The 21004-nt window shown below is 47.2% G+C and overlaps 1 protein-coding gene across 3 annotated transcripts; it reads left to right on the forward strand.

Annotated features, from left to right (window-relative positions):
* The first annotated feature begins 798 nt into the window (after positions 1-798).
* Positions 799-20707, forward strand: C4H7orf57 (chromosome 4 C7orf57 homolog). 3 transcript variants are annotated; one of them, XM_005609132.4, is made up of 9 exons: positions 978-1122; positions 1693-1857; positions 5760-5945; positions 7908-8016; positions 10392-10548; positions 14741-14838; positions 16334-16551; positions 18028-18042; positions 19634-20707. In XM_005609132.4, exons 2-9 carry the CDS (start codon positions 1803-1805, stop codon positions 19678-19680), a joined length of 885 nt encoding a protein of 294 aa, XP_005609189.3. In that variant the 5' UTR covers positions 978-1122; positions 1693-1802; the 3' UTR covers positions 19681-20707. The 3 variants fall into 3 exon arrangements, with proteins under 3 accessions (XP_001496583.4, XP_005609189.3, XP_070120507.1); XM_001496533.5 differs by lacking the exon at positions 18028-18042 and having other exon boundaries at positions 799-1122; XM_070264406.1 differs by lacking the exon at positions 18028-18042 and having other exon boundaries at positions 16334-16556.
* Positions 20708-21004: the final 297 nt, after the last annotated feature.

Genomic DNA, 21004 nt, shown 5'->3' on the forward strand with positions numbered 1-21004 from the left:
ACTACATGACTGGGTCAGCTGAAGACCCTGAAGATTCATCACGGTATCATGTTAGAGCTCGATAAACCACAGAGTTAGGGTTAGTTGCTGTCACAAGACGTATCTTCTCGTTACCCAATTCCTGTATTACCTGTCTTCTGCTATATTTCTAAGGCTTTCCTTGTGTAACCAAAGCAGCACCTTGTTTAGCTCAAGCTGCCAAATGACCACCATTGAAAATGTCTTGATTCATTTTTTATTTTCAATAAGAGAAAACCAAAGCTCCTTGCTGTTGCCTCAGTCGTTGGAACAACAGGATTTCTCTGACTGATCTCTGTAATAGTTTACCCCTGTGTAACTCACGCTGGGTCAACAGTGGGTCGTTCTTTCCATTCTTTGGCCAGGGCGGGTTGCGCACCTCGCAGGGCGGCATGGAGCTTTCCTGATAACAAATTGCCATCGCTGTCGTGTGTCCTATTGGCTTCACGGAGCAGTATGCCCGAGAGATCATCTTCCTTCCTGTGGAGCAACATTCATGATAGACCCAAATCCAGGCCAAAAGTTCACACTAACTTCCAGTGTTGAGACGCCGAACACTGTTCCGTAGAAACACGGCCAAAGGCCTTTATAAAAGCGTCTCTTAACTTAGAAAACAGAAATACTCCTGAAAAACGTAAGATGCGAGGAGGTGCGTTTACGTGATTATTTCACTACTGATACACCGTTGGCAGAAACGTCTTTGCTGAGTTTTTCCAGGGACTTAATCTTCCTCTTTTAAAAAATGCATTAAATAAGCGGGAGGTTGACGAGCAAATCTCTGTTTAGTTTTTCTGGACCGCTTTGCCGAAGCTGCCCGGGGCAGCGTCGGGCCAGCAGCACGGCCCCGCCCCCTTCCGCGGTTGACAGTGGCCCGCGCTCTGCCCCGGCTCTGATTGGCCGGCTGCGGCCCCACAGGCCTCCTCGATTGGCTGCTGGCGCTCCACCCGCGCCCGCCGGTTGGCCGCCCAGCCGTTTCCCGGGCGACGCGAGTTGTTGTGGTTTCGCGCCGCGCTGGGAGTTTGGGCTTTGCCCCAGCAGCCAGCAGACTACAGGCTCTTGCCTCAGGTGTTGCGGGCAGCACCCACCGAGATCTTCCGAGTGCTAGTGAGCGAGGGCCAGAGGCCTGGACGGGGTGGGGCGGGGCTGGGCGGGGAGGGGGCCGTCTGTCACTCGGGACCGAGGAGCACCGGACCGGGGCGGGACCTCGGAACCTGTTGTCCCCTGCTGTATGCTCGCGTGGTTGTGCCCCTGCTATATACCTGGCATGGATGTGCCCCTGCTGTCTACCCGGTATAGACGTGCCTCTGCTGTATATACTTCGTGTGGATGTGCCCCTGCTCTCTACCAGCATGCATGTCCCCCTGCTGTATACCTGCGATTATCTGTTGTCTCCTGCTGTATACCTGCATGGACATGCCCCTGCTGTGCACTCGGCGTTAATGTGCTCTGCTATATACCGGTCATGGATGTGCCCCTGCTGTACACCCGCGTGCACGTACCCCTACTGTATACCCGCGTGGATGTGCCCTGCTGTGTACTGGGCATGAATGTGTCCCTGAAGTATGCTTGCGTGGACATGCTCCTGTTGTGTACCTAGCGTGGACGTGTCCCTGCTGTATACCCCCGTGGGCATGCACGCCCTTCTGAGTAATGAGATGCCCGCATACGTGTCAGGTGGAGGTGGACAGACGAAACAGGGGCACGGAGGTGGCCTCTGAAGCTCAGTCGCTGGAGGCGGTTCCCAGCTCACCCCTGAACACCAGACCCATCGTGTCTCCCCCGGCATGAGGAACACGAGCAAGGAGCTGCACAGCACCTCCAGCCGCTACGCTCCCTGCGGTGAGTGACCCTGTGGAAAGAGCGCTGGGTCCCCTCTGCTGCTGGACGGGCTGGAAACCCAGCACCCTGCGTGTGTGCACGTGGGCGTGCAGGGAGTATGACTGAAACTAACTCATGATACCCTCGAAGAAAGCTGCACACTGCCCCTGTGCCCCAGTGCCCAAGCAAGGCTTAAAGGGAAAGGGGGGGGGGGTGGAGATTAGTCTTGTTTTTCTCTATTTTCAACAAAAGAACACCAGGCGACCACTGTTGTTGGAGCAATAGCATCTCTGAAATTTTCTCTGTAATAGTTTAATCCTATGTAACGCTCACAGCTGTTTCCCCGAATGTTGACTTAGGCATCTTCATTTTCAGCTGCATGCCCATGTATTTCACTGATTTCCTGGCTCCTGCTCCTAATTTACACCCCAAGCAGGTTGACTGTGTCTCCTGCTTTAAGTGGCTGGACACAGGAAACAAGCGCTGGATGCAGGTTCATGTGGCAGCGAGGCTTCTCGCTTCCCAGGGGTTGAAGCGGAAGTGAAGGAAGAAGACTTGGATGCTGCTGTCTGGTTTTGCCTTTGTTTGATTCCTCCTCACCTTGAGAAGGGCTGGAGAAAGAGGGGAGTGAGGAGGATCCTGGCGCTCTGCTGGCAGAGGCAGGGTAGGGGCTGACAGGCACAATGTAGCCCCTCACGTCTGCCCAGAAGTGGAACAGAGCACGGCCTTCCCGTGATCTAAATGGGCTTCTAGCCGAGAGCTCTGACTGTGACGCTATTGGTGACACCGTGGCCGTGCTGGGAACTTGGGTGGGCGGGGGGACACAGGAGGCCTGGCAGGTTTTTCTTCTCCACTGTGGGTTCTCAGCCTTTATGTGCCTTGGTGAGCGGCCTCCTTGTGTGAACAACACTAATTGATACCGATATGTGCCAGGCACTGTTTTAAGCACTTTTATAAACTAACGTTTAACCTCATAACAACCCGATGAGGTATCATTAACCTCAGTTTGTAGTTGAGGAAACAGGCACAGAGAGATTTAGGATGCTGCCTGAGGTTGCGCACCTTGCAGGTGTCTCCTCTGCCTGGGCTTCAAGTCCTGTTCTCTGAGGCCGTGGCAGCCCAGAGGCAGGAGCCCCCAGGGTACATGGACATATGACACTGCCTTGTGGCTTAGAGACCAGAGAGCTCTCTCAGCCTGTCTCCTTATCGAGAAAATAAAGGCGCTCATATCCTGTACCTGAGGAGGCATGGAAGCTACACTAAAAAATTCTACATGATGGTAAGTGATCTGCTGTCATACAAGTACTAATAATTTTTGAGTGATGAAAGCTACAAGACAATTCTCATCCCTTTAACCCTGTGTGTGTGTGTGTGTGTGTGGTGGCGATGGTTCATTCTTAATGATTCGGGCCCTCACTCCGAGCTCCTTTGCACGCAGTTATAAATGGCAGACAGGATGAGAGTTCAGTGCCTGTCTGAAGCTTCCAGTAATGAGAAGAAGTAGAAGATACAGTGTCCTCTGTGGATTAATTAGTAATCAAAACACAGAAAGCAAAAATAAGACAAGCATCAAATGCCTTCTCTCTAAAAGAGAAAATATTTGAAATGAATATGATCAGAGTATGAAGCTCCTAAACTCTTACTCTTAATTCTTACACTGATTCTCTGTGTTTGCACAATTCTTTAAGACTTTCTCAACATTTTTGCTCCTTTTCAAAACTGTATGATGTTGATTCAGCTAATTACTATTCATTAGATATTTAAAAGATTTGGCATCTTAAATGTCATTCGTTTTTATGTGGTGAACCCGGCTTTAGTTCTAAGCAGAAATTGAATGTCCAAGCTTTTAGCTTCAGAGGAAAGATTCCTTCTTGTTCATGGGACTCTTGTGTGTTTACACAAGTTGATTTCTTCAGCACTGTTTTCCTGTGCCCTATTGTACCAGTCAGGGTTCTCCAGAGCAACAAAATGAGTAGGATGTTGTGATGGCTGCCATGTATGAGCTGGAATGGGGGTTTTCACTGTCCACCCTCAACTGGCCCTTAATTGAAGTGTATTTTATTTATGGGCCAGCCTGCTGATTGCCTCCCTCTGTGCACTTGGCTCTCCTCCTCTCCATGCTTGTAGACTTTCAGCTGGGCACACCAGTTCATCCAAGACTGTCTTGTCTCCTACGGCATCTGCATACAGCTCTCACTGTATCTATATCTATATAGATAATCTCGTCTACATACTCCTTTCACAGCAACATATAGACTTGTGTTTGACAAAATATATGGACACCATGGCCCAGCCAAGTTGACACGTAAAATTACCCATCACACTGGCCATGAGCCAGATAACATGTTAGAACCTGAACATCATGCGTTTGTGACCTCTGGTTCTAAGTAAGTGATCTTAAATGCACGAGTCACTTGTGCCATGCTAATGGCATCTTTTGTATTTTACATTCTTCCTGGATTTGTTTCCAAAGCTTTCAATCAGATGGGATATTTTTTCTATTATTTGGAGTTAATTGATTTATGATGCGAAGAGTCACCTAAAACACCAATAGTTCAAATGTCCCCTGATCTCTCCTCTCAGTGGGGTCATAAGTATACACTGATAATTGCAGGGCCCTAGGCTTCTGCTGACACCTCCTGCTCCTGACACCGAGTCTCATGAGTGGTCACAAAGCAGCCTGCAGGGCCCTTCCTGGATGCCCTCAGCGGCTATGCCCACTTAGGGGGCCCCATCCTTTGCCAAGGTCAGTTCAGCTCATTGTCCACGGCCCCTGTCTCCCTGGAGCTCAAATAAGAGTGGGGAGGAAGGGCAGAGAGCAAACTGTCCTTCCTTTTCCTCTCCTTCATCCTTCCACATGGGTGCATCCAACTTCCTCTTCATGGGACCCCAACCCTATAGAAATCACACACCCATTATCTACACTCAGCAGCCTTCAACTTCGTGGAACCTGACTTGATATTTTGGAGGGAGCCAGACTCTTCCACCTCATGAATCTGTGGCCCGAGATAGTTTCCCATATGAGGTTGCCCTGACCAAAGGCCTTTCCTTCCCTCCTATCTCTTTTTGCAACCCTCTAGAGCTCTGTTCGCTTTTCATTAATAACTTCTCATAATGTCCCACTTTGGCCTCAGGCGCAAACCAAGAAAGTGGAGAGGTTTGTGTGGAAAGGGTTCCAGCATCTGAGAGGCAGGTCAACCTGAATGCTGGACCCCAGGGTGGTGGGATGAGGGCATGAAGGGGGCTTCAAATAAGGTTGTCACAGGATGAGGCTTCCCAGACAGCACCCCGTCCTGCCTCCTCCTGCTCTTGTCAAATGGGTAAACATGCTCAGTAAGGCTGTTACTTCTGTGATGGAATTTATATCGCAGTGTTTTTAATCTACAGAGTTGATCAAATCTTGACCAACACTTGGCCACATATACCATAGACTTGCCCCTACTATTAAGTGATTTGGGATTTTTCAGGAATGTATATTTCCAATTTCATGGAGGGTTAAAAGGAAAGAGAGAGAGAGAGGGGACTCAGATACCGCACTGGGAGGCTAAAAACCCAGTGGAAGAGGTTGCGCTCTCACTGCTCGAGAGCAGAGGGGCAGCCACGGGCAGTGCAGCCAGCTGGCCTCATGGAAGCCCTCTGCCATCTGCTGGGACCAAAGGTGGCATGCTGGTGGGTTTTAGAGACTTTTAATTACATGACTGACAGGGTTACCCCTTGTCATAGGTGTTCAAAGGAGAGCAGTTTCTCCCTTCTGATGTCCCCTGGTGGTCTCTCCCAAGGTGATGTCCTGTGGTAGTGTCTCTCATGCTGCTGTCCCACAGAGCATGAGGTACCCTCCCTGGCATAGCCATCATTCAGGCAGTGGATCAAACCAACCTCAGCTCCACATGTAACAGCTCCACCCTTGGCCTCCTCTTCCCTAGACTGGTATTACCACCTTCCTGTGAAGCGGTCCGAGAAGGCCTTGGATGTCCCACTGGCATCCCAGATCCCAGGTCTCAGTGACCTGAGGGACACAGACAATGGGCACACGCTTGGGATGCGAAGGTACTGGATCAAAGAAACAGACTCGGAATACGTGAAGCTCGCAAAGCAAGGTGGCCGGCCTGGTGAGCACTGCAGGCACTTCCAGTGTCTTGCTTTGTGGGGAGGAGTGATGGCTCGTTTTGGTCATCATTTCTTCCATATAAATATTTTACTGCACAATCTATGAGTTTTGTGCAAGGCCTTTGGAAATTGAGGTTAATTGATCCACTTCGGGGTGGGTGTACTCTTCAGGGACATGCTACCTTTTATGAGAAAGACTGAGTAGACTTTGAATTCCCAGAAGTGGCTTTGTAGGACCTTTCTCCAGAGTGACACCGAGGCAGTGACTCACCCCACCTCGTTTTATATCTGAATCCTGGAGGAGAACCGAGTTCTATACTTTCACGGCCTTCTCCAGGCAACCAATTCCTTACTAGCTTGTGAAGTGTTCATTTCCTGCCATTTGTGCTCATTGCCCTGTGCTATGATTTAATACATTGTAAATAATGAAGGCCACAGACGAGTTTCACCAGCGATGCTGATGAACATCAGACTTTCATCTGTGATTTAATTGAGAAAGTACTGCTTGCTTGTGCTAATAGAAATGGCTGACCGGAAGTTAAGGAGTTAATGTCTAAAATGTCTTACAGCAGATTTTGTCGTAAGTGGCAGTGAGAGATACTAACCTTTTTTCTTTTTTCTGGCTGCCAACCCCTCAAGAGATTGTCATGGGGAATGGAAAACAAAATGGTAACATCTGAGCTTTAGCGTTAGGAAGCCCAGAAGAAACCATTTGATTCACTACACGTAAGGCACGTGGACAGGACCTCCCCACGCCCCAGCCATTGGTTAGAAGAACATTCGCTCTTAGCTGCCAGGGACAGCTGGCAAAATCTGAACAAGATCTGTAAATTAGATACAAGGATTGCATCAACACTAACTTCCTGACTTTGGTCATTATACCATGATTATGTAATAACCATCTTTTCGAAACTTCCACTGCAGTATATAGGGGTAAAGGGGCCTCATGCCTGCAACACGTTCCCAAAAAGCAGCAATGACAGCGGCAATACGAATGGAGATAGAGATGGAGAGCAAGAGGATGATAGAACAAATGTGAATGGAATGTTAGCATTTGGGGAATGTGGCGGAAGCATCTAGGGGAATTAATACTATTCTTGCAACTTTTCACTAAGTCTCAAATATTAAAAAAAATCAAAAGTTAAAAATTTCTTACTGATAGTAAGAAATCGGAAATGTTGGCTACTGCCACTGCTGTGATTATCATCACTTTGCTGTCCTTTTTAGCAGACCAAACCAGTCCTTCCCACCTCCCTGTCTGTTGACACCCCTCCAACCCCCAGCTATGAAAAAGCCCTTGGAGCCAGGGGAGGGAGGCATGGATGCCAGAAAGCGAGCGAGTAGATAGGGACTGAACTGAGTCTCCAAGAAGGAGCCTAGTGCTCTGTCCCTCTCAGGGTGGCTCCAAGATGAGGCACTGGTTACCAACCCCCTCTGCCCAGTGATTTACAGGGGTCTGTGCCCCACTTCTCATCAGAACCTGGAGGGGGCAGCTTCTCCTAGAAATGCTGTGGGTGGTCAGGGACAGCCTCATGGTGGAGGAGGAGAACAGTGGGACTGTCTAAGGCTACCGGGAAGGCATGGGGGTAGCTGAGAGGGGCAGCTAGCAAGCAGCCCCCTGGAGACCTGAGTTTTGCCCTCACAGATGTCAGGGTGTGACATACTCCACCTGGGAATGGATGGATGTTAGCATGCGTAGATGCCCGCTCAGGATCAGGGGTGGGATTGGGGTTGGGGAATGTGCACCAAGGATGTCCCTCCTGAGAACCAAGCAGGACCCATATCTCAGCATGTGCCCAGGCAGGTGAGGACCAGGGACTGCCCTGATGTCCTGTGGCCCCTGGGGCCCAGAGGCAACTCAAAGGAGAAGTCACAGCTCCCTTTTGAAACTGTGACCTGCCTGCTAGAAATGCCTGTGCCCGGGTCGGACGCATTCACTCACAGTGTGTCTTTTTGGTTTTGAGATCTGTTGAAGCACTTTGCTCCCGGGACCAGGAAAGGCTCCCCAGTCACCTATTCCTTGCCAGATTGGTACATCCACCACAGCAAGCCGCCCACAGCTGACCAGAGACAGTGAGTACTGTGCAGCATCCCAACGTTGTTCATCTTGATAGAAAAAAAGTAGCTCAATTAGAATTTTAAATATACAATTCCTAATACTGATACCAATAGTATGATATTGCAACTCCAGGTAGTATCATACAATAGTTAGCTCTCTGGGGAGTGTAGAATCAGTTGTTAGAGCATCAGAGTTCTGGAAATCTCCATGGTGTTTGGCACCCTAGAGTTGTACCTCTTGGGCCTGCTTCAAGTTTTTGTTCTCTCTGTACCACAGCCTCCTACAAACACCACCTTATCCCAAAGCTTTCTTCTCACTGAAGAAAGGTGCTATTTAAGGCCAGAAATACAGGAAATATTAAATTTCTATGGTGATTACAGAGTTATGGGGAACCACTGTCCCCAGAATGTTTGAAATGTCTAAGAAATTCCTATGTTTGGGCATGCAAACCAGAGCTTCCCAAACACCTGTCTTGGACTGAGAAGTAATGTGGAAAGTCTCCTCAGAGCGCTTTCCTGGTTGACTTGGAAAGGAGGCTCTGGCAGATGTGCCTGTCTGTCATCAGGGTTACTGCAGGCTCCGCCTGCGCTCACAGTGCAGCTTTGTCTTCTGGAGTCTTCTTCCTCTGTTCTTTCAGGTTGACATGGCTTCCCTCTGACGGAGCCTCATCCAGAGAGAAATGGCAAGGGCCAGCAGGGGAAGGTGAGAGAGGGAGGCAGGAGGCCAGGGTACCGGCAAGAGGCTTCCAGGGACCAGGACCAGGACCACAGGGGGATTCGCGGGCTGGGTTTCCTGTCTCTCTTGATCCCTTGGCCTGTCCCACCTTACCTGAGCAGCTGGGCCGTGTCTGTGGCTTCTCTTCCAGAGTACTGTGGTCGCCTCCCAGCCTGCATTCTTAGCCTCTGACCTCTGTTCCCAGGCCTGTCCTTGCAACCTCAGGGGCCCCCAAGGTGCCTCCTTCCAGCCCTCTGTCTTAGGGACAGCTGGGAGCCCCTTCTTTTCTTTCCCTTTCTTCATTCACCTGCTCTGACCAGCCCAGTCCCTGCCAGGTATCACATTGTGATGACTCCAGCTTCTTCTTCTACTTCCCTGCCCCACCTCCTGCCTCCTCCTCTCCTGCCCCCCCCCCCGTCTCCCCTCTCCCTCCCCTCTCCCTCCCCTGCCTCTCCTCCTTCCCCTCTCCCCCTCCTCTCTCCTCTCTCTCCTCCCCATTCTTCCCTCCCTCTCCATTCTAGTCTCCCTCCCCCACCTCCTGCCTCCTCCTCTCCTCCCCCCCATCTCCCCTCTCCCTCCCCTCTCCCTCCCCTCTCCCTCCCCTGCCTCTCCTCCTTCCCCTCTGCCCCTCCTCTCTCCTTTCTCTCCTCCCTCTCCTCCCCATTCTTCCTGCCCTCTCCATTCTAGTCTCCCTTCCCCACTCCTGCCCCTGGCAGGGCATCTTCTCCAGTGCCCGCCCCCTCCACGCTCCGAGCCCAGCCTACTTCACTTAGCCTTTGAAATTGAAAATCTTCTCCCCTGCTCCAGGTTTTCTTGGCCCCTCGCTGCTGCTAGGATCAAGTCCCAGCCCTTAGCCTGCTGAGTAAGACCTGCCTGACCCAGGATCCACAGGGTGGTGGTAAATAGGAGAAGGCCCCTAGGGGCCCAGGACCCCGGCTCCTCAGCCCACCTGGGGGCTTTCATATCCTGGAGCTGAGGTGCCACCCGGCTCACTGCTGAGCAAGTGACAACAGAGGAGTGGGATGTGGGGTCATCTCTGCAGCCTCCCAGGGGCTTGGTGTGGGACACATGTACCTGGTCCTCCAAGGTTGACTTTGCTGTGCTCTACCATTCCAACCTTGCTGTGCTTGTGGGTGACCTTCCTGTGTATACCGTTTGTGTGGGAAACAGGCCGAAAGCTCAAATGTTCACGGTAAAAATGGCTAACAGAAAACAAAAAAAGGTTATTATTATTATTATTATTAATGATCAAGTCAAATAGTGAATGGTGAGGGGAGTCTATTTTAGGAGGACAAAGGAGTATATAATATCATAAAAGAAATAATTGTTTTGTAATTTGTTAATTCATAGATTAAATAATTCATATTATTAATTCATAATTTAATATATCTCATTTTACTAATATTGACACTGCCCACTTGGGTCTTCAAGCTTTGGTGTGGGAGGGAGAAAAAGGATGGTGCTTACTACACAAAAGAGGAGAGAGGAAGGGAGAAGGAGGGAGGGAAGGAAAGAAGAGAGCGAGGGAGGCAGGGAGAAAGGAAGGGAGAGAAGGAGGGAGGGAGGGAGGGAGGAAGGGAAGGAGGGAGAATGGAGGGAAAGAGGAAGGAAGAGAGAGAGGGAGGAGAGATGCAGAAGTGGCATCACACTGGAACTCTTGCATCTGTTTCTGCAGAACCCCTGCTGTGTCCATGCCAGATTACATGGTTTACGAGGAGTTTAACCCTGAGCAGGCCAACGGTAACTATGAGTCCCGAAGAGGGCCATTTGACTTCGACATGAAGACGGTTTGGCAAAGGGAGGCCGAGGAACTTGAAAAGGAGAAAAAAAAGGTGACGGGAGCCATCATTGATGGCGTCGCTCTGCTTGTCTCTCTCTGATAAGTGACGTGATCCTCAGCAGGCAGTGTGTCTCATGTTGTCCATGACAACACCCGGATTCTGTCCTTTAAGTTTGGATCCACTGAAAGGCAAGAGGCCACGATAATAGTATCTTCCTTTGTGTTTTCATGAATGTTGAGGTTATCTAAGTGAGTTTTAACTAGTTAATGCTTATTTAGGGCATGCCACTTCTCATCCTGCACATATAGAAAGGACATTTTGTTATTCATTGTCTAGTTTCTGAGCATTCCCATTTTTTTATTTAAGTATTTAAGTTAAAATTTCCCTGGAGTACTGTTTATTGATAATAGAAGAAGAGAAGACGATGCTTGTTTTCTGTACAAACCCCCAGTGGTATATTTGACCACGAAGGAGCAACTGGCTTCAAGGTGAAAGCCTTGTTAGTGGGTTTGTATTTCAAAGGAGCAGCTTTGTGGTTGTGGTAACCTGATCCCTTCACCACCCAGAGCCCCATGGCCCAGGGCTCCCGCAAAGCCCGCTGGCTCCAGTGCCGAGGTCTGAGGTCAGCCTCAGTCCTTCAGACAGGGGATTCATGAGAGAAACAGTGAGCTTCATATGAAGAATAACACTGATGTTTTTATATTTAGACCATCCTCGGCAGGTGAGAGGGAGGCTGGGTGTTCCCGGCGTGGGCACTAGTTGTTGCGGGGAATGGTCTGCGCCTGACTCCTGGGCCTGGCTTCTCAATGTCAGGGTTCAAAGAAAAACCCTGGCAGTTTATTTTGGTGACTGGAGTAGTTGACCACCACGTGGCATGTCAGTTGTCTGCATTGGGCCATCTGTTTTCTTCAAGACATCCCCACCTCCACCTGTGACTCTGGCTTTGGGTTATTCGCACAATCAATGAAATGGACTGTTTTAAGGATCTCATCTGTTTCTTGGTGATATGTAAGTGTCTGAACCATCCAGCAATAAGTGGGACCTTTGGGTGTTGACCACAGTCACGGTGCACATCTAGAGGCACTTGAAAACGCTAAATGCTGTACCACCCCCAAATCAAGCAGGTTAGTAAGTAGCCATTGACAAAAGCTGTGCTGGGGGCTGAACAATCTGGGCACAAGAAGCTGGCCCAGGCCCGGCCCTGTGCGTGCGTAAGGACGTAGGATGAGAGGAGTTGTGGTTAAAGACCCAGACACTGCCCACATCTAAGCTGAAGGAACTTGGTGCTGCTTCCCATCTTAGGGGATGAGTGGCACGTGGGGAAGGGCCCGGATTGCCCTCCTAAGTTATTTTAAGCACCACTTTGGTGCACAACTTGACTCCCGGGAGCATCTATTGCACAGGACCGGGGAGTTATTTTATTTTCTCCCCGTGTCCTTCAGGACCTCTGGCACAGCTAGAGTAAGAGTTTAACAGGAAAACATGCCACACTGTTTAGCTAGTAAGTTAAGTGGAATTTGATGGGTGTCCTTTCCCAGCCTCTCATGGGCCTGGCTGTCTAGCCCCATGTCCCCCTGTCCCCTGCAACTGGCCTCAAGGAGGGGACCTGGGGCACAGAACTTCTCAGCCATGCTCGGCACGTGGCAGACATGCTACAATATTCGGAGAAAAGTGTTACCCACTAATCACCAGCATTATGGGCTCTCGCTCACCTACAGGGTAATGGGCTGGGTCTTGGCTCCTCTTCTGAAGAGCCATCTTTTCTTCCTGTAAATTCTTGCAGTACCTCCATGGGTTGTGTGTTGCTTTTGTTTTTCTGTTTCCCCATAGCATTTTCTCCTATTTTGTTATAAGATATAATTTACACAGAGGAAATTCACCTTTTACTGAGCACTGTTCTACAAGTTTTGACAAATGTATTAATTGCATAACCACCATGACCATCAGGGTACAGAGCTATTCCATTGCCTCCAAATTTCCAAGCCAACCCCTCGCCCACCCCAGCCCCTGGCAAGCACTGGTCTGATTTCAGTCTTTATAGTCTTTCCTTGTCCTGAATATCACCTCAGTGGAACCATACTGTATATAGTCCTTGTGTCTGGCCTCTCCCATGTGGCACAACACATTGGGAGCCATTCTGTCGTGGATATGGGTAGTCCCTTCCTTTGTGCTTTGGAGGAGTTTCCACTGTAAGATGGTGGTGCGCTTTCTCTATTCATTTATCCATCCATCAGTTGGTGGATGCTGGCTTGTTTCCAGCACTTGATGATTATCAGTAAAGCTACCATCAACCTCACAAACAGGTTTTTGTATGAACATAGGCAAAGACCTTGCAGTTGGATTGCTGGGTCGTGTGGTGTGTGTTTACCCTCACAAGACGCTGCCATGCTGTTTTCCAGAGCAATTACACCATTTTACACGCCCACCCATGGTGTAGAGAGTTCTGGTTACTCCACGTCCTCAACAGCACTTGGTCTTATCAGGTTTTCTTAAGCCATTCTAATAGGCACTCCTCATGGTTTTATTTTGCATTTCCCCAATGACTGATGATGGTTTGAGCATCTTTTCTTGTTCCTTTTTGCCATATATCTTCTTTGGAGAAGCATCTCTTCTAATCTTTTGCCCACGGATTTTTCCTTTTTTTGTGTGTGAGAAAGACTGGCCCTGAGCGTTAACACCTGTTGCCAATCTTCCTCTTTTTGCTTGAAGAAAACGGTTGTTGAGCTAACATTTGTGCCAATCTTCCTCTGTTTTTTGTATGTGGGATGCCACCACAGCATGGCTTGATGAGCAGTGTGCAGGTCTGTGCCTGGGATCCAAACCCGTGAACCCCAGGCTGTGGAAACAGAGCTCGCAAGCTTAACCACTACACCACTGGGCCGGTCACACTCATGTTTTAATTGTTTGTTTTCTTATTATTGAGTTTTGAGAGTTCTTTATATATTGTGGACACAAATGCTTTCCCAGAGATGAGTTTGGCAAATATGTTCTCCCAGTCTGTGGCTTTTTATTCTTTTAACAGTGTCTTTGGAAGAACAGAAGTTCTTAACTTTGATGAAGTCTGATTCATCCATTTTTTCCTTTATGACTTTGCTTTTGATATTATATCTATGAAATCTTTACCTAACCAACATCACACAACTTTCCTCCTGTGCCTTTGTCTAAAGGTTTTGTAGTCCTCCACTCCAGACCCAGCCCCTCGCCTGCTCTGGGCCCCTCTCCCTTCTAACTTGCTCGAGGAGCTTTCTTCTCCTGGTGTCTTGTTTCCAGCATGCGTCCAGCTTTCATTTCAGGAGTCACCTTCTCCATCACCCCTCATGTCTGTCATCTGCCGGGTCCCTGCGTTTGCTTCTGAACATCAGCCCTGCTCTCCTCGTCCCCTTGCTGCCACCTGGTTCAGGTGCCCCTTGCCTTTGGCCAAAGATCCCCCTGAGCCTCTTGTCTTTCTAGTCTGAGTCCATCTCCATTCTTCACCTGACATCCACCTCTCCTCCCTGGCCACCTCATGCATAGTTCCCTCTAGCAGCACTGTCCTCTCTTGTGCACACAGGGCCCATCTCAGATGTCACCCGTTCTCCTCCAATTTCCTCCTCAGTGACCTCCTGGACTTCTTAGCAGGATCAGGTTGTCTCCATCAATCCTTCACTGACACACACACTCGAGTGCCTGCCATGGGGTTGCACCAGGGCAGATGGACAGGCGGGCATGTCACCCGGGGACAGCGCTCTCTTCCTATGGCTGGGTGGTGTGGCAACCCATCTTCAAGGATGAGTGAAGGACAGGTCTCCATCCCTACTGCCCTTTCCCTTTTGCTTCACCCTGGTTCCCACTTGACAGCTCAGGGTGAAGGAATTCAAGGTTCTTCAAAGATAGCGCCTCCCCAGGGGGATGGGAGGAGCTATCCGCCCTGCGAGCATGGGAACCCCAACCTCTCCAGAGTCCCTTTAGGACCAGGTCCTCCTGTAGTATTTCACACTGTGAGTTGTTCACTGTATTTCTTCCTGAATAGATGCATCTTTGCTTGAATGCAGCAACTGCTTTTGATTTACTGATGGTCTCTTTTACATAACCATTGTTGAATTATATTTCATTGTGGCCGTTTACCAGTCAAATAATGACCACGCTGCAAGTCCAGTCCTGGGGGGGTTTGTACTTCTGCTACTGTCTGTGAGTTTTCTTCTCCTTTAGCATCTGAGCTGCTGAACTCTTCACTAAATCAGGGTTTTGTGTGTCCTTCATACAGGTGAGGCTACCGGCCATTAACTCAAAGTATCCAAGCAAAACGGGGACCCCGCTTGGCCCCAAAGACCCTGCAGGAAGTAGACTCTCCTTCCCGCCCATGTAAGTGCACGGGCAGCACCAACATTGTCTGCATTCAGTTTGGGTTTGTTCTGTGGTCTTTTGTCTAAGTGCCAACAGTGACAATGATGGCAACAACATGCTATGCTAACGTCAGCCTAATGATATTCACTTCCCAGCAGCATGTTTCTGTAGTGTGACTTTGATGTCACAATTTCCCCTGGCCCAGCATACAAAGCCCAGGCCCAGCCTTGTCTACTCACCTCCTATCCCATTTTCCCTTCCTTCCCGACGTCCGTCTGTACCCTTTCAGAGGTTGGACTCCTCCAATAAGCCGCCCTGTCCTCCCTGAGCCTGCGTGCTGCCTGAGACCTGCCTCCTCGAGCCTGTCTTCACAAAAGCTTGCCTCTTAAATTTGGGGCCACTTGTCCTTCTACGTGTGTGTTGCTCAATCCTGACATTTTCTGTCACCAAAGCCCCGACCCTGGTGTCCACACTCAGTGAGCGCTCTGGTTCTGTGTTCAGCTGGAAAACCTATGAGGCGCTCTGACATTTGGTTCATCTCTCAGCTGGAAAGTGAGGTCCTCAGGCCTCCTGGTCCTCGTTACCTTCCCAGAATCCTAGTTAGTCCCAGAATTAATGTCATTAATCGTCTGACTCGTTCTTCACACAGCTTCTTATCCGGTGGGGAAAACAACCAATCAATCAGTTATTTTATATGTGACAAATGCCATGAGAGCAGCATGCTCAAACTGGGAGGGAGGAAAAAATTGTCTATAGATATATATCTTGAGAGAGAGAGAGGGAGAGAGTGAGAGAGAGAGAGAGAGAGAGAGAGGGCGTTAGGAATACCCTTAACAACAGACTGATTTGCAAGTAAGAAACCTGTTTCAGAGCGAACAGGCATCTCAGGTAATGTGTGTGTTTGTTACCTGTGTGACTTCCAAGCTCGTGCTGCTTCCATCACGTCAGACTGCCCTGTCACTCTTCAATGTAGGTTATGACAAGATGAGCAAAGATGCAGCAGCAGAAGGGAAATGACAGATAGAAGGCAAAGCTGTGCAAAGCAACAGCAGAGCACCCTTAACGAGGACAAGGAAGAACTAATTAAGGAAGTAGTAATTTGTTAAACATGATGGCGTCTGAGCAATCTGTTACTACAGGGAAGGGTGTGTCTTCTGCAGAGGCTCCCTGAGAAATGCTGGAATTATTCCCTTTCGAACTGGCTGTTGTGGAGAAAGGATTTCAACGCTGAACTAAGCATGTTCTCCCTTGTACAAGGGGTGCTAGGAAGTGTGCTTCCTTATGTTGGAAAATGGAGAGGCAGAGACTGAGACTGAGCGAGAAGGAGGCAAGGAGAGAGAGAGGGAGGGAGAGAGAGAGGCGGGGGGAGAGACTGAGAAAGAGAGAAATATCTCCTTTATGTTTTAAGGAACAATAATGCATCCTATTTATTATCAGTATGTTGGCTGACAATGCTTCTGGATTATCATTAACCTTTGTACTTACGTTTGACATTAATTTTTCTCCTTTTGAGGCCTGGTCATAAAACCAGTTCACCCACAAACTTTTCCAAACTTATTAGCAATGGTTATAAGGATGAGTGGTTACAGCAGCGAGCTGGTTCAGACAAGAGGACCCCACAGACATCCAGAGCCTCCGAATCATCTCAGTCCACGCAAGACCCCGAAGGGCACCAGGATGCCGAGCAGCTCCCAGACCCAGAGGTTCCCGAAGCCTCTGACCAAGCTCAAGGTGAAGTGCCCCCGGCAATCCCTGTTCCCTGAGGTTTTTGTTCATTGAGATAGCAGCAACAGACGTTTTCTTGTCTCATTATCTATCTCGTAATGAGTAATCTAAAAACTGTGTGAAAACCCTGCAGAAGTATTGGGGTTAAAGATACACATGAGGATAACATATATGCTGCTTTTTTCTCTTTATTCAGAGGAACCCAGCAATGCTTGAACTTCTGTGTAAGTGGTCCCTTTGAGGTAGCTTCAAAAAAGTCCTCAGTTCTTTGAAAAGAACTCACAATTCAAGCCTGAAATTTATCCATTCTAAGCATTTCCTATGCTTTGTCATTAAACTCTGAAGTTTGGAAGTTTCCCTGTAATTAGCTGCTCAGAACACTATATTAGTTTTGATTTTTAACAGTCACAGTAGCAGGTGGACTTAGTCTAGTTTTGGCTGTGTCCATCTTAAAGCCCACTGAGCATCAAGCTGAGTTTCTGCAGCTCCAGTTCAGGGACCCTTCGCCTATAGGCAACTTACTTTTACTCTTGAGGCTTCATTTCTCTGATAAGGAGGAGGCAGGCATGTTCCGTCTCTTAAAGCATCTCAAGTGTTTCATGAGACGCTTTGTAAGCAGGGTCTGGCTGCCCAGCTCCTTACTCTGGTGGTAACGCCTCCACCCGGGAAGGGGGATGTTGTCATCAGCACCTGCTTGCTCTGCACTGTCACCAGGTTGGCCCCAGCCAGTTCTGTTGATGACATACCCTCTCTCTCCATTGTCGTGGTGGTACATGAAAAGTTCACACTCGACGTTGTTAAACAGTGCATGTTTGAACTTTACAATGGCGGTTGTGTTCCATGATTTACCATTTTAAGTAATACAGCCTTTTACTAATTCCTTAAGTAATTATTAAAAGTACTAGTGATATCAAACCAGAAGTGAGTTCGCTCACCCATTGTGCAGCAAGCCAATCTCTGACACTGGGTGTGGTGGAAGAAAGTAGGAATTTTATTTTTGCACAGTGCTGAGCAAGGAGAGAGGGCAGCTAATGCTGAAATCCCAAACTCCCCAAAAAGCTAAAGCAAAGGGTTTTTATTTGTGGTTTTAGGTAGGGGAGGGGGAGCATATGGCCTTGCTGGTCGGAGCTTTCCCACCAGCCTGTCTTTGGCCTTGAGACACTTGCAGAGAGGAGGGAGCCCGTGACCTTGCTGGTCAGCAGCTTTCCCACCAGCCCGTATCTCTTTGCGGGGAGGACACAATCCAGGTGCTTGTCTTTGACGGTGTCTGCCTCCATGGAGGATAGTGGATTGTGGAGCCAGGAAGCCAGGGAGTAAGCAGGGAATGAGTGTTTTGGTTTTAACCCCATATATGCTGGGTTTAATGTGGGGAAACTGATATCAGGGTCGGTATCACTAGTTCTTGTAATACCTAGTCTTAAGTATTTTACTACTTTAAATTTTACTAAATTGAACAACCAACGTGCTTGTTCTTTATCACAGAGCCTTCTCCTCCAAGTGAGTATTTATGGAGAAATTGACCTGTATCTAATTATAAAGTGTCTTACATGCAAAAAAACTCCATGGACGTAGTTCTTATATTTGAAGCGGAGCCTCTCAGCAGCCTGTGACATCCTTCTCCGAACCGCATGTATTCTAACTGCAAAGCCAGTGCGAGCCATGCTTTTAAAAAAATCAGAGCTCTAGAAACACTATTTGGGGACAGGAAAGGAGAGACCACTTACATTATTATAAGATTATTTTATTCTTTTATGCATATTATACAAGATAAAACATAGTTTAGTTGAGAGACACACATTGTATCACACACCATGTGAGAAATGTGGGTTTTAATAACGGAAAAGAGAAGTGAAAAGCCATGGGAAGACTCCAATTTAAAAATACAAATGCGGCCGGCACAGAGGCTCACCTACACGTGAAATTTTAGGCTTTTTAGCATTATTTTCTTGCATGGTTTTATGTAAATAGAATTTACGCCACTGCCAACAAAATACATAATCTAATCAAGGAACTATCATTTAACACTAGTATAAGTTTATAAATTTTCTATCAGGAAATAAGTCATTGCACACGTTATGTAATCTATGTGTTTCAATTAATAGCAAGACCTGCTTAATCTCAGAGGAATATTTTAACTGTTCAAAATTGATAAAGACTGAATTAGCAGTAATGCCCCTGTAATCTGGAAGAATCCCCATTTGGTTGAGTGGACCTGTTCCCGCAAATTCTCTGGGTAGCTGAAGTGTCATTATCCAGGTGTCACTCCCGCCCTCGCCAAGATCTCTGCCCACCAGCCCAGCGCTGTTGCCGAGGGCGGCCACACACTCTCCCCTTCTGTTTCCTATCTCTTCTCTTGCCCATCTTGGATTTTATCTTGATGAAACGACAATGGCCAACCCAGAGCAGGCCTCTTCCTTCCCACTGGAAAACTCTCCACTGAGAGCCTGCCACTGTAACTTTCTGACCTCAAGAAGGCTTCTTATTAATGTTTCTTTCCCTCTACGAGGCACTGGATTATTATTTTCCTAGCTCAATTTTTGCAGACATTCTAGATGCCTTTGGCATGCCAGAAAGCTGGCCTTGAGAAAACTGGCACAGTATTGTCCTTTGAAAGACCGACATTAACAGAGGTGCATGAGACTTGGGGTACAGGGACGAGAGCCACGCAGCATCCTCTGGGGGCTGGGGAAGAGGGCAGACTTTTTAGATTGAGTGGCCTCCCTCCTGCCCACTCGCCTCGCTGAGGCTATGCTCACCCTGTTAGCTCAGCTCAGTGCACTCATGTCAGCAGACACTTTTCAACATGGAGAGGTGAGACTGGTGGATTTTCATGTCTCCAACGGGGCACTGTGTTCTTGTCTAGCAGTGCACAAGTCAGAGACTGATGTTTCCAATGCATGATTTGTGCCTGTGGGTGGGACCATGTGCTGAAATTTTATGTAGAATTCAGGAATAATCCTTCTAACTAGGTACAGAAATGTGTTTTCTTTTATTTAAAATGAATATGTTAAATTTTTTAATTTATTAAGAACATCATCTTTATCAAGGTCAATTATCAAGAAACTCATTTCTCTACTTTGCATTGCAGGTCCAACAGCATCTCCATCTGCACCAACACCAGCAGAGCTCAAATAAAACCCGATAAAATATACATTTTGGGTCATTTTCTAATGACTAAATATGATCAGATTATGTTACAGCTATATTTATAAGTTTCCTGTTATATTTTATCAATATAGATTCTTATGAAATAATTTATCTTAAAGCAGATTTGACATCTTGTATAGACGGTGCAAGTGTTGGGTTTTACTTCTTGCATTTCTCTGGGATGTTAAGCACGTGGCCTTGGGGAGACTGTGCCTTGCTGGCTTGGTATGTCCCAGGGCCTTAGAACCACTTACTTCCTCCCCATCATCAGCTGACATCACCTCCTACTGTGTGTGCCTCTGTTGTTGGCATTCCTATTAAAATCGATTGTTTAGACTCTTAACTAGAAGAGGCTCACAGCCTTTTCTATTATTTGGTCCTATAATCTTTGTAGAAAGAATTTTTCTGGTACAAAAACATATTTAATTCTAGAATACCGTGGTATACTTTATATTAAGAAAAAGATTATTATACCTTGAAGTTTTAAACATTTAATATAAAAACATTTTAGCATTTGTTAGTTTTAAATTTTTGCTAATATTTTCTGCATAAACTGAAATCCATCAATTAAACGTTTATTATTTTGTATCTTTTAAGTAAAAATGTGTTTAATTTTAATATTTAACTTAGTAGTCTTAACAAAAATGTTTTAATAATCAGACTGAATTCTCATTTTTATATATTTTGTTACTGTTTATACACAAATAATTAGCATTACAATGTAGTTTTATATTTTGTACATTTAATTCATTAATAAAATAAAAATTTTCTGCTGGAAGATTTTTGGAGAGCCAAAAGAAGTTCACAGATATATTAGCGTATTTCTCAGGATAAACTTATCATGCACTTGCTCACCTAAAATTTTACACGTTTTAAATTAGCTCTTTAAATGAGACACTTAATTGAGCACATGTATCTATATTGTTCAATCAAACTGATATTACTACGGGAGAATGTATGCAGTGTGAAAAAAATGTGAATGACTGTATTGAATAAAAAGAATACAGCATTATAATAATGTTTATTTTTCCCTCTTTTCTCCCTTTCCCTCCTCTTCCTTCCTCTACGTCAATTCCTACCTCATTCTCAAACACCCCACCCTAACAAAAAAATCTCCAGAAGCAGATATTAGTAGCTTACAACTCTTTAATTCTTGTTTTAGGTTATTAGAGTAACAGAAACCTGCAGTTTAGGGAGAGGACAAAACTTGGAGTAAGGACCTGTGATCAAATCTTGTCTCCATCTAGGCTGCCAGGGACTGTTACCAAAAAAGCCAGTCCTGCAGTTAACTTTCTGCTTAGTAAAATACAAT

This window comes from Equus caballus, chromosome 4 (assembly GCF_041296265.1).
Source record: "Equus caballus isolate H_3958 breed thoroughbred chromosome 4, TB-T2T, whole genome shotgun sequence".
NCBI classification, from domain to species: domain Eukaryota; kingdom Metazoa; phylum Chordata; class Mammalia; order Perissodactyla; family Equidae; genus Equus; species Equus caballus.

Bases quoted from the DNA above. Each gene is read 5' to 3' on its own strand.
- C4H7orf57 (XM_070264406.1), top strand. From the start codon at position 1,803: ATGAGGAACACGAGCAAGGAGCTGCACAGCACCTCCAGCCGCTACGCT. The intron at 1,858-5,759 runs GTGAGTGACCCT...CCTCTTCCCTAG, and splicing joins CAGCCGCTACGCTCCCTGCG to ACTGGTATTACCACCTTCCT. The intron at 5,946-7,907 runs GTGAGCACTGCA...TTTGGTTTTGAG, and splicing joins AAAGCAAGGTGGCCGGCCTG to ATCTGTTGAAGCACTTTGCT.